The sequence below is a fragment of the Colletotrichum phormii genome (genome assembly GCF_030913505.1).
Source record: "Colletotrichum phormii strain CBS 102054 chromosome Unknown BDP81scaffold_29, whole genome shotgun sequence".
NCBI lineage: Eukaryota > Fungi > Ascomycota > Sordariomycetes > Glomerellales > Glomerellaceae > Colletotrichum > Colletotrichum phormii.
Window position 1 is genome coordinate 541040 of NW_026851471.1, and position 15842 is coordinate 556881.

Consider the following 15842-nt stretch of genomic DNA (forward strand, 5'->3'; position numbering starts at 1 on the left):
CCCAGCTTCTTCTGCTTTGCTCCGTGTGCTAGCCACATTCCCATTGCCAATCCATCCCGACCGCAAAAACCTCCGACCTACAATTCCCGCCTGTCTCTTTCGTCACCGTCGAATGATCTCCAACCCTCTCAACCTCAACACCTGATTGATCTTTCGACGAACAAGACAACAAAAAGGACAAGCAACCTCACCACACCTTGGTGTGCATCCTTCCAACAAACTCGACTACCTCACATCGCAAATACACACACACACACATACTTCCAGCACAAAGATGAATGCACCGAGGATACTCAGCAGAGTGGCGTTCCGCCGCTCCTGCACGGCATTGCAGTGCGCCTCTGCTCGTCGCGCCTACGGCAGCCCGTCTTTCCAGTCACACCCTCTCTACTCAAACAACACACTTCCTCCGGCACGAGGCGACGGCATCCCTGAGAGCTCCATCGCATCGCCGGATGCTCTGCCGAAGGTCAACGAGACGAGACCCCCCAAGATCCCCTCGCAAATGGCGACAGCCCACCAACAATCCTCAACACCGAGCACTCTTTCCTCTCCCTCTTCCGCCACACAACAGTCCTCGACGACGATGAAGACACCAGCAAGCGCTTCCACAACAGCCTCTAAGGCCGCGACGACGCCATCAACAGCAACCGCCGCTGCGCCAAAGATCACCGAAGCAGCAGCCCAGACCCCCAAGCCAGCCGCCCGCCCAAAGCGTACGCTCCGCGCCCGTAAGGCGGCGATGAAGCTCAGCCCCGCGGCGGTAGAGCAGCTGCGCGCGATGCTGGATCAGCCGGAGCCGAAGCTCATCAAGGTCGGCGTGCGGAACAGGGGGTGCTCGGGCCTGGCGTACCACCTCGAGTACGTCGAGAAGCCGGGGAGCTTCGACGAGGAGGTGGTGCAGGACGGCGTCAAGGTGTTGATTGACAGCAAGGCGCTGTTTAGCATCATTGGCAGCGAGATGGATTGGGTTGAGGATAAGTTGAGCCAGCGGTTTGTGTTTAAGAACCCGAACATCAGTAAGTCTACTCGGGTCCGACCAAGCTCAGAAGCCAAATGCTAACAGATTGACAGAGGAGCAGTGTGGCTGCGGCGAGTCTTTCATGGTTTGAGAGGCTGTAATGCTCCACAGACTGAATGATCGCCAGCGAGAGAAGACACAGCATGAGCATGCGCTGCTTTAGTAAGCGGATCAATGGCTTCGAAATACACTTCATACACGGCCACCGTCTTCATCATAGAGAAGGGGAGACGGTAAACGTCACCGGCACCAGCATCAACTCATGCTACGGCGTCTTTGTACATCACGGCTCCATTCCGAGTATTTTCAAATTTGGGTTGAGGAAGGACAAGGCATTGGGAGGCGTTTTTACAGGTGTAATGATACCTACGAGAAGATCCGGCTCATCATCCGGGCGTGAATCACTGAGATTATTAGTTTCATTTTCAATTGAACCTGAGAAGTGAATCGAACTACTTGTTTTCAATGAGATTATTCGCGTGTCTGTATGCCGAGCATGGCGGGCGGACGGAGACCACAGTGTATCTCCGACCGAATCCGAGTGCCGGGCGCCCCACTGTTTGAGAGAGCGCGGCTTCTCACCCGACGGCTGTGAACCGACTTCCATGGAAATGGGTGACAAAATGATTTGCCGCTCAACATCCGTACCTTAACTCAAATTTTTTTTTTTAAACCACTGTCTATCTGATCATTAGGCTCTCAAGGTGAAAGACTCTCTACGTGTTCCTGAAATGCCTCAAGAGACGTAGTAAAGAAACAACAATAAAGGTAGTGTCTATACCTAAGGTAAAGGGACGCTTATTTAAGAACCAGCACCCACTTGGCCCCCGGCACTGGCAGTCGCCTCCAGACGGCAGTGGAGGTAGGTACCTAAGGTAGGTAGGTACTGGACGTGAGATACCTGAAGTGCGGAGCGAGGCGTGCCGTGCCCCACTAGAATTTCGAGCTCAATTGCCAGGCCAGGCGCGTCATTGCACTCAAAAATTCCCCAAAGACGCGTCTCCTCCAGTCAGAGTTCAACCTCCAAGTTCACACGAATTCGCAACACTTTGCTACTCGCTACCTCGCCGAAGCACCGACGTTGTCGATTAGACACGAATTGACGAATCCGGACCAACTCACATACATACCACTGAATCTTGAGCCAAACAACGCCCCTTGCATGCGTCACAGCACCGTACTCCTTTCATAATGGCAGCAGTCGACTGCCCCATCTGCAATAAACCCGTCAAGGAGACCCTGATCAACTCCCACATCGACTCGGGCTGCCAAAACCACATCTTCAACCCCGAACGAACATCCTCCCCGCCGACAGCGACGCAATCCAACGGCACCTCCGGCTCTACACTCACCTCATCACAAGCCAAACGACCCGCCTCCTCCTTCTTCTCGACCCCCGCACCGAAGCGCCATGCCCCTCCCGCCAAAGTCCTCACGACCCCCTCCAACGGCACAACGACGGCGACTGCGACGACAACTCGGCCCATGGCGGGCATGAAACGAAGATTCGACGATGGGCCAGGCGAGCTGCCCTCCCCCATGGCGACAGCCACAGACACCAACAGCGAAGCAACCCAACAAGCACAACAACCACCAGAAACCGGGCCCTCAGCAAAGCGCACAAAGACAGCTCGCGCAGCACCCCTCGCAGAGCGCATGCGTCCCAGAACCCTAGACGAAGTCTGCGGCCAGGACCTCGTCGGCCCGCACGGCGTGCTGCGCAGCCTTATCGAATCGGACCGGGTTCCCTCCATGATCCTCTGGGGCGGCTCGGGAACGGGCAAGACGACGATTGCGCGGTGTATCGCGCACAGTGTCGGCTCGCGCTTCATCGAGATGAATGCTACTTCGTCCGGCGTGGCCGAGTGCAAGAAGCTCTTTGCGGAGGCGGCCAACGAGGGCGCGCTTACGGGTCGCAAGACTATTATTTTCTGCGATGAGATACATCGCTTCTCCAAATCGCAGCAGGATGTCTTTCTCAAGCCTGTTGAGGCTGGGACAATTACACTCATCGGCGCCACGACGGAGAACCCTTCTTTTAGGGTCCAGGGCGCGCTGCTCTCGCGGTGTAGGACGTTTACACTCTCTAAGCTACCTAGCGAGGACGTGGCAAGGATTCTCCTGAGAGCTATTGAAGAGGAGACCAGGACGAATAACTTCCCCGGTAGCCCGCTCGTCGATGCGGAGCTGGTGAACTACCTGGCAGCCTTCTCCGACGGTGATGCCCGCACGGCGCTGAACCTGCTTGAGCTTGCCCTCTCGCTCTCCACGCGCGCGGGGACGACGAAGGAGAGCATCAAGGCTTCTCTGACCAAGACGCTTGTGTATGATCGCGCGGGCGACCAGCACTACGATACCATCTCCGCATTCCACAAAGCCGTTCGCGGATCAGACGCCGACGCGGCGCTGTATTACCTCGCGCGCATGCTGCAGTCCGGCGAGGACCCCCTATTCGTCGCGCGGCGGATGGTAGTCATCGCCTCTGAAGACGTCGGACTCGCGGATAATACTTTACTCCCCCTCGCGACGGCAGCGTACACCGCCGCGCAGCAAATCGGCATGCCCGAGGCTAGAATCCCTCTCGCGCACTGCGCTGTAGCGCTGAGTCTTGCGCCGAAAAGCACGAGGGCGTACAGGGGTCTGAATAATGCCTACGCGGTGCTCAAGGAACCTGGCGCGGCGGCGCTGCCTGTGCCGTTGCATTTGAGGAATGCGCCTACGCGGCTGATGAGGGAGATGGGGTACGGTGCTGAGTATAAGTATCCGCCGAATTATCGGGAGGGACGGGTGAGGCAGGAGTATTTGCCTGATGAGCTTGTTGGGAGGCGGTTTTTGGAGGAGAGGGATCTGGGGACCGAGGTTGATCCCGATTTGGAGATGGAGGTTGAGTCTTGAGCAGATTGTGGTCAACTTGCGGAAAGGGGTTGGTTGTTGATTTGAGCGTAGCATTATACCTTTCGTCTGGGGGTAGACGGCGTCGTCTTGGATGGCATTGGGCTTTGGGATAGAGTCTCGCCAGGTCGTAAAAGAACGTAGAAAACTGCATAGAGTGCATGGCAGGGCATGGCATGGCGTCTAGGATAGGCTTCACATCTCGTGCTTGGGCATGGTGATGGAGTATACATGTAATGATACGTGTGCTTGAAAAGCCCCACTTGTGATATGTGAACATTGAGTCGAAAGCTCAAGGCCATCTGTGAGTCGAAGCTTGCTCATATCAATGTGAGAGTACTCGCTCTATGCATTCGTCTGAGTGCAATGCCAAATGGTGACGTGGAATCTCATCGACTTTTCGAAGTACATCCGTTCGTGTGTCCGAGGTTCTGACCTGTCCCTGGACCCTCATGATCAAGTTCGTATCCCCCTGGCAAAAGATACCATCATCCCTTTATGGAATATTGATATAAGACAGAAAGGTACACTGAGCCTTGAACAGATGAGCAAGGAACTTGAAATTCCACTGTAAATCAATTCAAGCCGGGACCTTGGAAGACATCTCTTAAACATCTTCTTGATGCTCAGCTGAGGAAGCGGCATTATCCGTGACTTCTTCATCGGCCGATAGAAGAACACTTTCCGTCCAAAGATAAGTTTCTTCGGATTTGCAAGGGCCGCGTGGAGAATATGTCTCGAGCGTAGGAACTACAGCTGCCATCGTTCTTCTGAATTTCGAAGTCATCCAGATGGTGCCGAGAATAACCAGCGGGAGCCTCTCCGCATCATAATAGTCGAATGGAACGAGAAGTGGACCGAGCGGAATTGATAGGAAGATGTCCACTATGAAGAGGAGGATCGAGGGGCCAATGCCAAATCGGTTTTCGATTTCTTTCAACTCCAAAATCTTTTTATACATGTCTTCTTGTAGGTCTTGAGGAACCATGTTGGGTCACTCGCGGATGTGAACAAGTATTGTTTGACCTCGTCGAAGTGTGTGACATAGTTGCAAGTTGTTGTTGTTGTGATATTCGACGCCGGTAAGTCCCGCAGGGATAGGGCGTTCGCGTCCTCACCTAGCTGTACTGGTTCCACCGAGCTTGAATCAATATCATCGCCATTCGTCTGGCACTGATGTTTTGCAAAGCCAAGAGGAACGGCTGCTCCTCCCGCTTGATACTCTTGAGTTTACATCAGCACATGATCCTCACGGGTAGTCATGGTTGATAGATCCTCACCTGCGTATGCATCTCCCACTGACATCAATGGCTGTAGGAGTAAGAAAATAGTCACTGCCTGACCGAACGCCATCTCGTAGGACTCTGGGGTCAGATCTGGAGATTCTATGAAGCGACATAAAATAAACTGGCTCACTCCAAATCCGAACGTGAATATCAATTTTGGTGATGTTGAAAGAAGCGAAGACGAGTAACGGGTTCCCGCAATCGAACGTCGCGCGCCAATATCTAAGAGACGAAAGCCAGCCAAAAAGCCCGTCATCTCCCCATCACCAAAGACTTTTGCTACAAACTTGTAAATTGGCCCTGGTTGATGTTTCTCGAGTCGGGACTTGACTTTTAGAAGAGCCTCGCTATTGCGATGGGCCGCAGCTTTATCTTGCAGCATCTTGAACGATAGAGCCTTTACCTCGCTTTTGCGGTGGACCGCAGCTTCACCTCGTACCACCTTAGATGATAAAGCCTTTACCTCGGCTAAAAGAAGTTCAAGTTTAGAAAACATAAGGTCGAGCAATAGCGCAATATTACGATCTTTTAAGTAGAGATTCTGTAGACGGGAAATGTATCCGCACTATATAAGGATAAGGAGGAAGCCTTCCTGCGAGATGAGGATTCCGGCTCTAGCTGATGAGGCTAAATATGCTGCTGGTATAGTGGCCTTATCCTTGTGATTTTTGTCTATATCCGCGACCACGGCGGTCGTATATGTCAAAAGAATGAGGAAGCATACTATGCCAAATACTTGCAAATGAAACATCTACTGATGCTGAGACTTAAGCTTCTGTCTGAGGATGTCGAGGGTAGCCAGGTGTATCATAGAGGAAAACCAGGCAAGACTGTGCGCTACGGAGAACTCAAATTAGGACAAGCTCCCCGCACCTGAGATGACGGTAATGAGGATAGCGAAGCCAGTGATGAGCTGCTGGTCGCTGAGCGCAAGGATGAATTACGAAAACGCTTTCGAACGTCTTTGTCGAAGGCGTTGGCGCTCGCGTTCGTTTCCGATTTGGCTATAACTATCCTAACTTGTTCCGACTCTTGTTCCAGCCTATATAATTGTGGGGCTATCGGCTATTAGTTATTGAGACGTACGGTCCTCCTGAAGTCGCGGCCTTGCCCCATATCCTATAAAGTCCTCAGAAGCATTGAGAGGGCCTCCTGGCGCAGTACAATTCAAATCCATCTATGTCTGGGCTAAGTGCTTTGTGTTGCTGCCTGGTGTGGTGATGAGATTGGTCTCAGGCTATGAGCCTGTGAAAGTTGAGATCATGTACTGAGCGAAGGATGATGAGATAGCTGTAGTGAGGATCATTCGAGTACAGTCGAGGAAACACCTCAATGAGAACATGTGATCTATGGGATATTTAAGTAGTGGCGTACTTTTTATTCCTGGGTTTGTATGCCTTAACGATTGGCGAGCAAGGAGCAGTGCAAGATCATGTCCTTGGACGTTGGAAGGGAGTATGCAGAACCCGGGGGCGGCTAGCAATATATTTTTGTCACTTTTGGAAGATTGCATGTGCAGTTGTCAGTACGAGAATAATCACCAAATACCCCAGGGTGCTTTGTTAATAATGGAGTGCAACCAAGCCAGCCAGACATTTCGGATAATCGACTTGACTTAGCTCAACTTGAATCCAACAAAATGCTCTGATCAGAAGTCAGAAGAGTAAATCAATGCCCTGAAAGCCAACTGGTAATTCCTGGATAGCAAGATCTTGCCCAATTGGCCGAAGGAGGGCAGCTGCGCCCTTGGATGCCACTTGGTAGAGGAGCAGGCTGCAGAGACAGATGGCGGAGCTCCATGCATGTTGGGATCTCATGTCCGAGTTTTGGCCACCTTGGGTTGCACTGCTTGTATTCGGCGGCCAATGAGGTAAAAGAACACAGTAAAGTAATATGCACGCTTTCGCGATCTGCCTACTTCAGGCGTTTAAGCAGGTCGCCTCTTCTCCCGTGGAGCATGTGTTCAAGAACGTCGTTGCGAACGACCATAGACGTAGTGCGAGGCATATTGCAGTGAGGCGTGAGGTTGTTACTAAATCAGGTAGTTCTTATTTGACCGTGCAAACACGCTGGTCTTTTTCTTTCTTTTTCTCGAAAGCTTGATATGTAGTATACAATTAGGATAGTTTTCCCCTAGGGCAATATGTTAAGTAAAGTCCCAGGGTCACTCATATCACATGGTAGCCCAGGCTTCTATTGGACTGTGTTGGATCTCTGAGCAGTCGGCAGAAAAGATGGATCTGGAAGGCGGTATGGGCACTTACAAACGGCCCTTTCACTTACATACCACTTCTGGGAGATTGTGGGCAGAGCCCACAATCTCCTCCTTCCACCTCTAGACATAGCGATAATAGACCATTATTAATACTTCGTCCTAACCATATAGTTGCCCTGCTAACGTATATACTAATACTAATTAGTGGTTAAATTCTATTACCTGAAATTAATAAGGGTATACGTGCTTTAGAAGAGTTAGTTCTAAGTTAGTAATTAGCTCTTTATTTATTAATTTAAGTAACTAGGACTTACTAATAAAATCCGGTCCGTTTTATATTATATATATTCTATCTTTTCGATAACGGAGGCTTTAAAAGCTTATAACGTATTATTAATTACAATCATTTCTACTAGTCGATCACTACGGAAGTAGTAAGATTACTTACTTTACGATCCCGTATATCTAGCCGTCCGACTTCACGGCTCTTTTTCTATTATAGATTATAACTTTAAATTACAAGACTATAAGACTAAGAGACCACGAGGGTATAATACTACCTAACGTACATGATAAGCGAGTGGGCCACCCAACCACGACCACATGACATGAAGGAGCAAATATCAACACCCACCTCATGGATTCAATCTAAACTATTCAGAGTCCTCTTCCTCAGACATTTCCTCATTGAATCGACATGTTCGCGCATTATGACCAGTGTTCCCGCAGACGCCACATCGTCGTTAGCCCGTCTCAGGCCTCGGTCGGCGACCACTACTCCGGCGCGTTTCCTCCTCCACCTGGGCTATAGCCTCTCTCTACGACTAAAGGTCCTCTCCCTCAGCTATAGTGAGGCTTCCTCCTTATCGGAGACGGTTTTTCTTAGCTCTCCGGCGTCGACTAAATAGGTTATTCTCCTCTCGAAGGATCTAGTTCTCGGATCTTAATAAGGCGATCTAGTACATGAATCTACGAGCCCCCTTAGATAGATACTCTATAGCTTCGATAATTGAAGTTAGTGAGCTGTTTTAATAACGGTAGATTCGATTCTTCATAAGTTCTGACTAAGAAGATGCTTCCGTTGGGTTGTTTGGTGTCTGAGAAGTCCATACCGGTAGTGTTATCGGGAAGGATCCTGGAGGCGTCGGAGTACGTAACTTCACATCAAGCTTTGAGAGCACACTCTCTACACTCAAAGGCACAATTCCTGCCCCTCTGAATCCTCCCTAGATGTTTTTCTCCGTAATCGCTTACGTAAAAGCCCTGTGAAACGCCGGGAAGAAGTCCTCCTTAGTAATATACGTATTACCCCGACGCATCTTGTCCTTGGTTTCTTAACCGTACGCCGTTTTTAGAGGCCCAAAACATCCAAAATCCAAGGGCTAGAGTAGATAAGACGAATAAGCCGGCATACACAGGGTGACGATGTTGTTCTTCTTACAAAAATCTCGAAATCCGCGGAGTAGTGACTTTCGTATCCGTCGACGACGAGGAGGCGGTATTGACCCTTTGCACGCGGTCTTGTATGCCGTTCGAAGTGCCGAGCCCAGTCTAGACCTCTTTCATTTGTTGTCTATCCATTTTCAGACGTTACGATGACCTAGTCGTATGGGAGACCGGATTCCGTGTACCAGGTGGAGAGGTGATATTGGCCTGCAACGATGATATATAGCGGAACGCTATAGCCCGACGGGCTGATGGCCTGAATGACCGTAACCTATTCACGATTGCCAGGCTGCATCATTTTCGTGTTTGAACGCCTTTCGGCACTGGTCACGACCATGCCGGTTAAGATCTGGCCCATCGTAAAGCCAGTCTCGTCAAAGTTGTAGATGTCTGAGTCTACGATGCCGTACTTCGCGATTGTGTTCGCCACAAGCAAGAACCACGCGTTAATTGCGCCCGGATCTTCGCATTGGGCCCTCTTGTAGTCGTACTTGCGAAAACGACGCGTTCGCAACTCTGGTTGTCGCTTTACGAAGTTCGAAGCCCATCGCTTCCCAACATGGGGCGCATCACGATCAGCGAGCAATCGATTCGCCATTTCTTCAACACCGCAAAGACGGGGAGGAAAACATCTGGCGTCCAGGTCGAGGATATACTCAATCAGCTTCTTCTCTTCTAGCAGCGTCAAATTCCGTGAGTTGGGTATGCTATCACGTCGTGATAACGTTCCCCCTAATCTGCGGCCTAAGGTAACGCGACTGATATTATAGATCTTTGCCGCGGCCCGAATACTGAGATTTCGGTCTTTCTGGGTAGCCTGAACCGCTAAGTTTAATTGGGTATCTTTGTTATGTACTGTCATTGTTTTCGATGGAGAAATGCGTGTTGTGATGATGTAGGTGGCACGATGGCGGTTGGGTGGCCCACTCGCTTGTCTGGCCCACCCGCTTATCATGTACGTTATACTTTCTATCTTTTAATACTTTACTTATTATAGCCGGAGTGCTAGACTCTATAATGCCGTTGCTACTTTCCTTAGAGATTACCTAGCCTTGCTTGTTAAGTCCTCGTTTCTAATTCTACTTAAGTACTACTAAGAGGTCGACCTTGAGTAATAGGGTAAGTACGAATTCGAGGAAGACTAACTGACGCCTCAGAAGGCTAAGAGTATTGTGCTCTGCCTCCTTACTTGCTATGAATATTAATTTAACCTTATTGGTAAGCTATTATAGAGGGAATATAAAGTAGACTTTAAAGCGTGGACTATTAATAACATTAAGCTCGTTGAAAGCCCTATCTTGAAGAAGTTAAGGGACTACCTTATTAATAATAGTATTAATATTAGGGAATTGATACACGGGCATGACTCTTACACGGGCATGACAGCTACGCACTGTCATTGGCCTAAAAAAAATTGCACAGACCATGAATACTTCGTCCCAAAGGCGGTAAAAGGCTCCCTCACTAACATTTTCTCATCCTAACGTATTTGTTACGACCCAACATGCATAACCAAGACCAGGGCCTGCCCCGCTGGCTCGCGGCGGCTACAGCGCACCATATATACAGAGGACAAGGAACACTAGGCACCCTCTTACGGAACGGAAGAACTATGGACAAGTTACGTGGTAATAAGAGATAAGAGATAAGAGATAAGGATAAGGATATGTTGGATATGAGTTATCCAAGCGATCCTTGGATAACTAGGATAAGAGCTATCCAACATATCTAAACAAGGACACTGTCTAGCATAAAGGACATGTTTAGAATCAGGACTTGTATATAGGATGGACTTGAGCCGGAGTCTAGGACAGACTTCCCATAGCTTCTTCAGCAATTAACTTCGTATCAGGATTAACATCCGCTTTCAGCTATCACCTTGACAAGACTACGATTGATCACCGAAGCCTTACCTTACCTTACGATTGACAGACGTAGCTTCCAGGAAGCTATCCGACCGTGGCGTGTAATAATCGATTATTACATCGGTTATTACATCAACCAGACTTACGACACTGTTACTGAGTATCGCAGCCTCAACTTCTGCAAACATACCCCTACGACTAGCTGGCCGTAACAGTATTCATCTTAATAGTTTTATATTAGATTGTATTACGCCCGTCTCTAGCTTCCACTCTCTACATAAAAACCCTTGCTTCTACTCAAAGTTCTTCGCTAGCAAGCTGTCAGCCAGCTGTTACGACCCAACATGCACGACCAAGAACAGGGCCTGCCCCGCAGGCTTACGACGGTTACTACGCCATACATGCACAGGACAAGGGGACACAAGGCACCCTCTCACGGAACGGAAGAACTATGGTACAAGTCACGTGATGATAAGATAAGGATCATTTGGGATCAATATGATCCAACACGACTTGGGGGCTAAACCTGCTAAGGGAGCCTCTCTTCTATGCGAATGGATAGAGGAGACCAATTTCTTTTCCGAAATTTGCCCGAGTCATTGAACAGGAACGTTAGGTGAAGACGGTAGCCTGTAATATAGTTTAGATTAGTATAGACCATGTCGGCATTGCGCCCGGCACGTCCTTTTGTTACTAGACGTTAAATACATCATCATCATCATCATTGGGGGCTAAACGATCATTCTGAATCAGAATGACCCAAGACGACCCAAGGGACAAGGGACATGTTCAGGATCAGGACTTGTATATAAGGATGGACTTGAGCTGGACTCTAGGACAGACTTTCCATAGCTCTTCAGCAATTAACTTCGTATCAGGATTAACATCCGCTTTCAGCTACTACCTTGACAAGACTACGATTGATCACCGAAGCCTTACCCACCCTTACGATTGACAGACATAGCTTCCCTGAAGCTATCCCCGACTACGATTACTGTTACCAGTTCCGCAGCCTCAACTTCTGCAAACTACCCCTACGACTAGCTGGCCGTAACACCAGCATCCCAATAGCACGGCATTCTGTGTCTGAGTTTTACCTGGCTGTTTCTTCCCGAGCGCTTGTATCTCTCACTGAGCCTACTTTAGATACATCTCCATATGATCGACTTTATTCAGACTTTGTTTACTTCGCTTTCCATATCTCTTTATTATAATGTGGATATTCGTAAGTAAATATGTGGCGGATGAATACTAGATCCTACTGAAGCCCTATTTGGATGATCGTGTCCGTTGAGGGACGGCCTCGTCACTGCTACTAATCAACATCTCCCACTCGCACCTCCTCCTTCGAATGCTCGCTTGTAATACCCGTCCACTAGCTCGCACTCCTGTAGATCTCCCTGTACCGAGTTTACTAGACTGACTTCTAGTATGTAGCTATGATGAGGCCGTATATTAGTTACTCTCTTACTGCCCTATCTCTTATATAAGCCTTACGATAGTCGCCTTATTACGACTTCCTAGTGGACGGCCTCGCCGAGTTATCTTTAAGGCTGCCGGTAGCGTTTTCCTACGCTGAGCCCCTAGACTATTATCCTCTCGTACGGCTAATCGAGTAGGGACAGGCTGTGCTATGTTCTTCGGCCTACCACGGAGGGAGGTAACAATCTTAGGGTCTAGAATCCGACGGTATGGATCTCTAGAGGATGTTTCCCTTAGTCTCCAATGAGGATGGACGTCCCACTTTGTAAAAGACGTCCTAGCTGTAAGCCTTGCGTAGATTGTATGGTAGTAAGGAATACCCAGCTCTACCGAGATAGAACAGTCGTCCATATAATCTCTAATAGGAGGGGGCCGTGGATGATTGCCGGTCGGCAATGCTGTCCTTGCTTTCCGGTATTGCTTTATAATCAACCCTAAGTACTTTAAAGAAAGTATACCTCGGAGTTCACCTAGGTACTCCGAACTAGCTCCAGCGTATTGACGGGCAGTTAGCACCTTATCCTCTGCACAGGACTGCGTAAACCGTAACTCTTGGTCTCGAATCATATCCTGCATAACATCAACGAGTCGGTATAAGTGACTCAGGCCATTGAGGAGATAGCCTTTGATGTTATTGTTGCTAGACTCGGTCCCTGAGGTGACGCGAATACCAAAATTCTGATATTTTCGGATATAGTAGCGAGCCTACTGAGCTCTAACGGGAAGGTATATCCCGTAAAGATAACGTAATATTAGCCGCTAGTCATCGAACTCTTTACAGAGACTAGCCTATGCTTTCTTATAAGCAACCTCGGTCTCCGCAAAGACAATGAGCTTCCATATTGCAAAGACTCTGAGATATGTATGGGGGATTGAATCGTTGGTGGGCGTGTGGATATACGCCTGGTCCTCGTCGCTTAATTCCGTTATGAGTGTTCTCGAGGGCTCATTGTCGTCTTCGTGGTCCGAGCTACTGCCGGCACCCTCTAGCCGTTTTCCCTTTACCCACTTCTGCTTAGCCCTAAGCATAACATTGGAGTTGATATGGTGGATGCAAAGCTGTTGCTGTACGTCGGCGAACTCGTAAGCTAAGGCGGCCTTCATCTGCTTATCATAGTCGGTAATGATGACAATTGGTAAGCGAATCGAATGCTGGTTAACTAGTTGACGGATGCCTTTTGCGAGGAACTGGAACCCTTCCAATCTCTCGTTATTAATAAGGCCGAATGCTGCGTTGAAAATAGATCCAGTACATGTCTGGCCAGTGGCTTGAAACAGCGGAAGCTTAAAGCGATTCGTGTTATATGTGTTGTCAAGGCTGATTACCTCCGGGAAGCGCCTCCACATTGAGAGACAAAATGGGAATGTCTATACTAAGCCAACAAGCCGGTTGGGCTCGTAATCAGCCCACTTAACAATATAGGGCACCTCTCGCTCGTCGAAGAGCTTTATCAGAGCGGCTGTTGGCGAGTGGCCGTCTAATTTCTCCCTGTTTATAATGGCTCTAGCATTATAGATATCCTGTTGAGTGAACACGGAATCTGGGAATTGTTCCTGAACGATAGCACGAACGTCGCGGGCCCTAATACCAACCCAGCGGCTAGTGGCTTCAATAGTACTCTTAGTTAATGGTGTAAGCCTCCGATGCGAAGGATGTGCCGAGGAACTGAGGCTTAGCCCGTGGTTATGTTGGGCATGCTCGGCTTTAGCATGCCGTCGTAAAAGCCAAGCACCCTCTTCCTTCGTCTCAGCAATAATCATCCACTTGCAGCCACACTTTCGCGATTTTCGTTGGCGTAACCCCGCACCCTCAGTAGGCCGCGGTTCACCAAAGCGGTCGCATTGAAACGTGTATCTTATCTTTTTGCCTTTATATGTAACTATATCTATGTCGACGTGCAATGCCAAACCCGTTCTCTCTAGCAAATGCGTTGACTCGGTCGAACAGGGCATCGACTGTGGGCTCTGGGTTGCCAGGAATCTGTGGGTCTGGTATCGGGTCGGGTAGAGGCGAAGACGAGCGTTGACCTGGGGAGTAGGAACTTCGTAGTAATGAAGTTGTTGAGTTTACTTGAGAATCGGTAGAAGGATACCTCGTATAGCGAGGAGGGGAATATGGTGGTGGGGGTGGTGACGTAGACGTATTAGATGGGTGTGGTGAATAACCCCATCTCTGTCGCCATCGTCGAACTCGTTCAAAAGAATTAAGCAGTTCTTTAGTTAGCTGCCGGCCTTCCCCCACTACTTCCTTTACTAGGCGTAATGTAGATGTGAAATCTTGTATAGAGGTAGCTTGTATAGGTCGATGCTCTTCGTCTTGTGAAGTGGATTCGTAGGTAGGATGCGATGGGAGTAGGCCGTATTCCGGGCCAAGTATTGGCATAGTTACTCGATAAGATTGAGTAGTATTCGTCGGAAATAACCGGTGTAGAAAGATTTTATGGTCATCCTGTATTTCGATAGGTGCCGCGTTATTCCCGCGCGAGCCGTAGGGGCGAGTAACTTGATAGAACCGGTCTGGGTAGGAAGCAAAGATGTTCTCAAGAGCATTGTCGTCGCTAAGGCCATAGTGGTTACCAATGCTTATGTCCGAACTGCTAGCGGTAGGAGGTCGCGAGATAAAAGAATATCTATTGCGTCGCCGCTTTGGGTCGGGCTCGTTACTCGAGGTCGAGCTCCTAGCTCGACGTTGCGGGTTGCGCCTTAGTGGCGGTAGGGCGGACTCGGACATAGGAGGTATCATGATATAGCAATGGCGGCTTGACCGGATGGACGCGTCGCGATTGCGAATTCCGAAAATTCCTTTCCAGATACTTTGGGTAGAACCGGCAGAATCAGGATGAGTTAACAGCAGTTTTTGGGCCAATGACAGTGCGTAGCTGTCATGCCCGTGTATCAATTCCCTAATATTAATAGCGCTAGTTATAGGGGGCTATTATTATAAACTCCGCTGGCTAGTCGAGATAGATAATATGCTAATATAGGCGGACGAAGAGATCTACGCGGCCCGTAGTAAGTATGCCCGCCTTCGTAAGATTATAAAAGATTTTAAGTTCCTTATTATATTATTTTTTAAATAATACTTTAATGATAGACCTCCTTCGCAAGGTTAGAGGTACTGCCCCTCCTTCTTAGCTACTTATTTGATAATAAGCTCTACCTCCTACCTAACCTACGGTTTTACCAATTATTTCAAACTTACTAGGCCACGACCTTCCTTCTTTAGGTTAATATCTTTTTGAAGATATTATAATCGACGAACGCCTTAAGCGATATTAACAATATCCTTGCCTTCCTTCCAAGAATATAATACCCAATATACGCTTACTTATTATCCTAGTTAAGCTCTACTCCAATAAGCGTAAGTATAGCGGTAATAAGTATGAGATTTTTATAAAGAAGGTAGCTATATTTAGAGACCTCTGCCGTAAGGTAGGGATCGATTAGTTAGGCTATATAGGTGCCTTCTTCGAAATGCTTAAGCGCAGGGTAGTATCCTTCTACTTTAATAACTTAGTTAGACTAGCGCTATTATAAGCTTCGATATTATATACGATAAAGTTAGGGATTATTTCGAGCCTCCTTCTACTTAACGTATATACCTTACCGAGCTTTACAATCTTAATTACCGCTCG

General features: G+C 48.6%; 2 protein-coding genes across 2 annotated transcripts; both read left to right on the forward strand.

Annotated features, from left to right (window-relative positions):
- The first annotated feature begins 83 nt into the window (after positions 1-83).
- Positions 84-1474, forward strand: BDP81DRAFT_359266 (uncharacterized protein). The gene is made up of 2 exons (XM_060586376.1): positions 84-1019; positions 1075-1474. The coding sequence occupies exons 1-2, from the start codon at positions 275-277 to the stop codon at positions 1110-1112; spliced, it is 783 nt and encodes a 260-aa protein (XP_060439487.1). The 5' UTR covers positions 84-274; the 3' UTR covers positions 1113-1474.
- A 527-nt stretch (positions 1475-2001) lies between these two features.
- Positions 2002-4161, forward strand: BDP81DRAFT_439681 (ATPase). Its single transcript, XM_060591432.1, has one exon. It carries the CDS (start codon positions 2213-2215, stop codon positions 3914-3916), a length of 1704 nt encoding a protein of 567 aa, XP_060439488.1. The 5' UTR covers positions 2002-2212; the 3' UTR covers positions 3917-4161.
- Positions 4162-15842: the final 11681 nt, after the last annotated feature.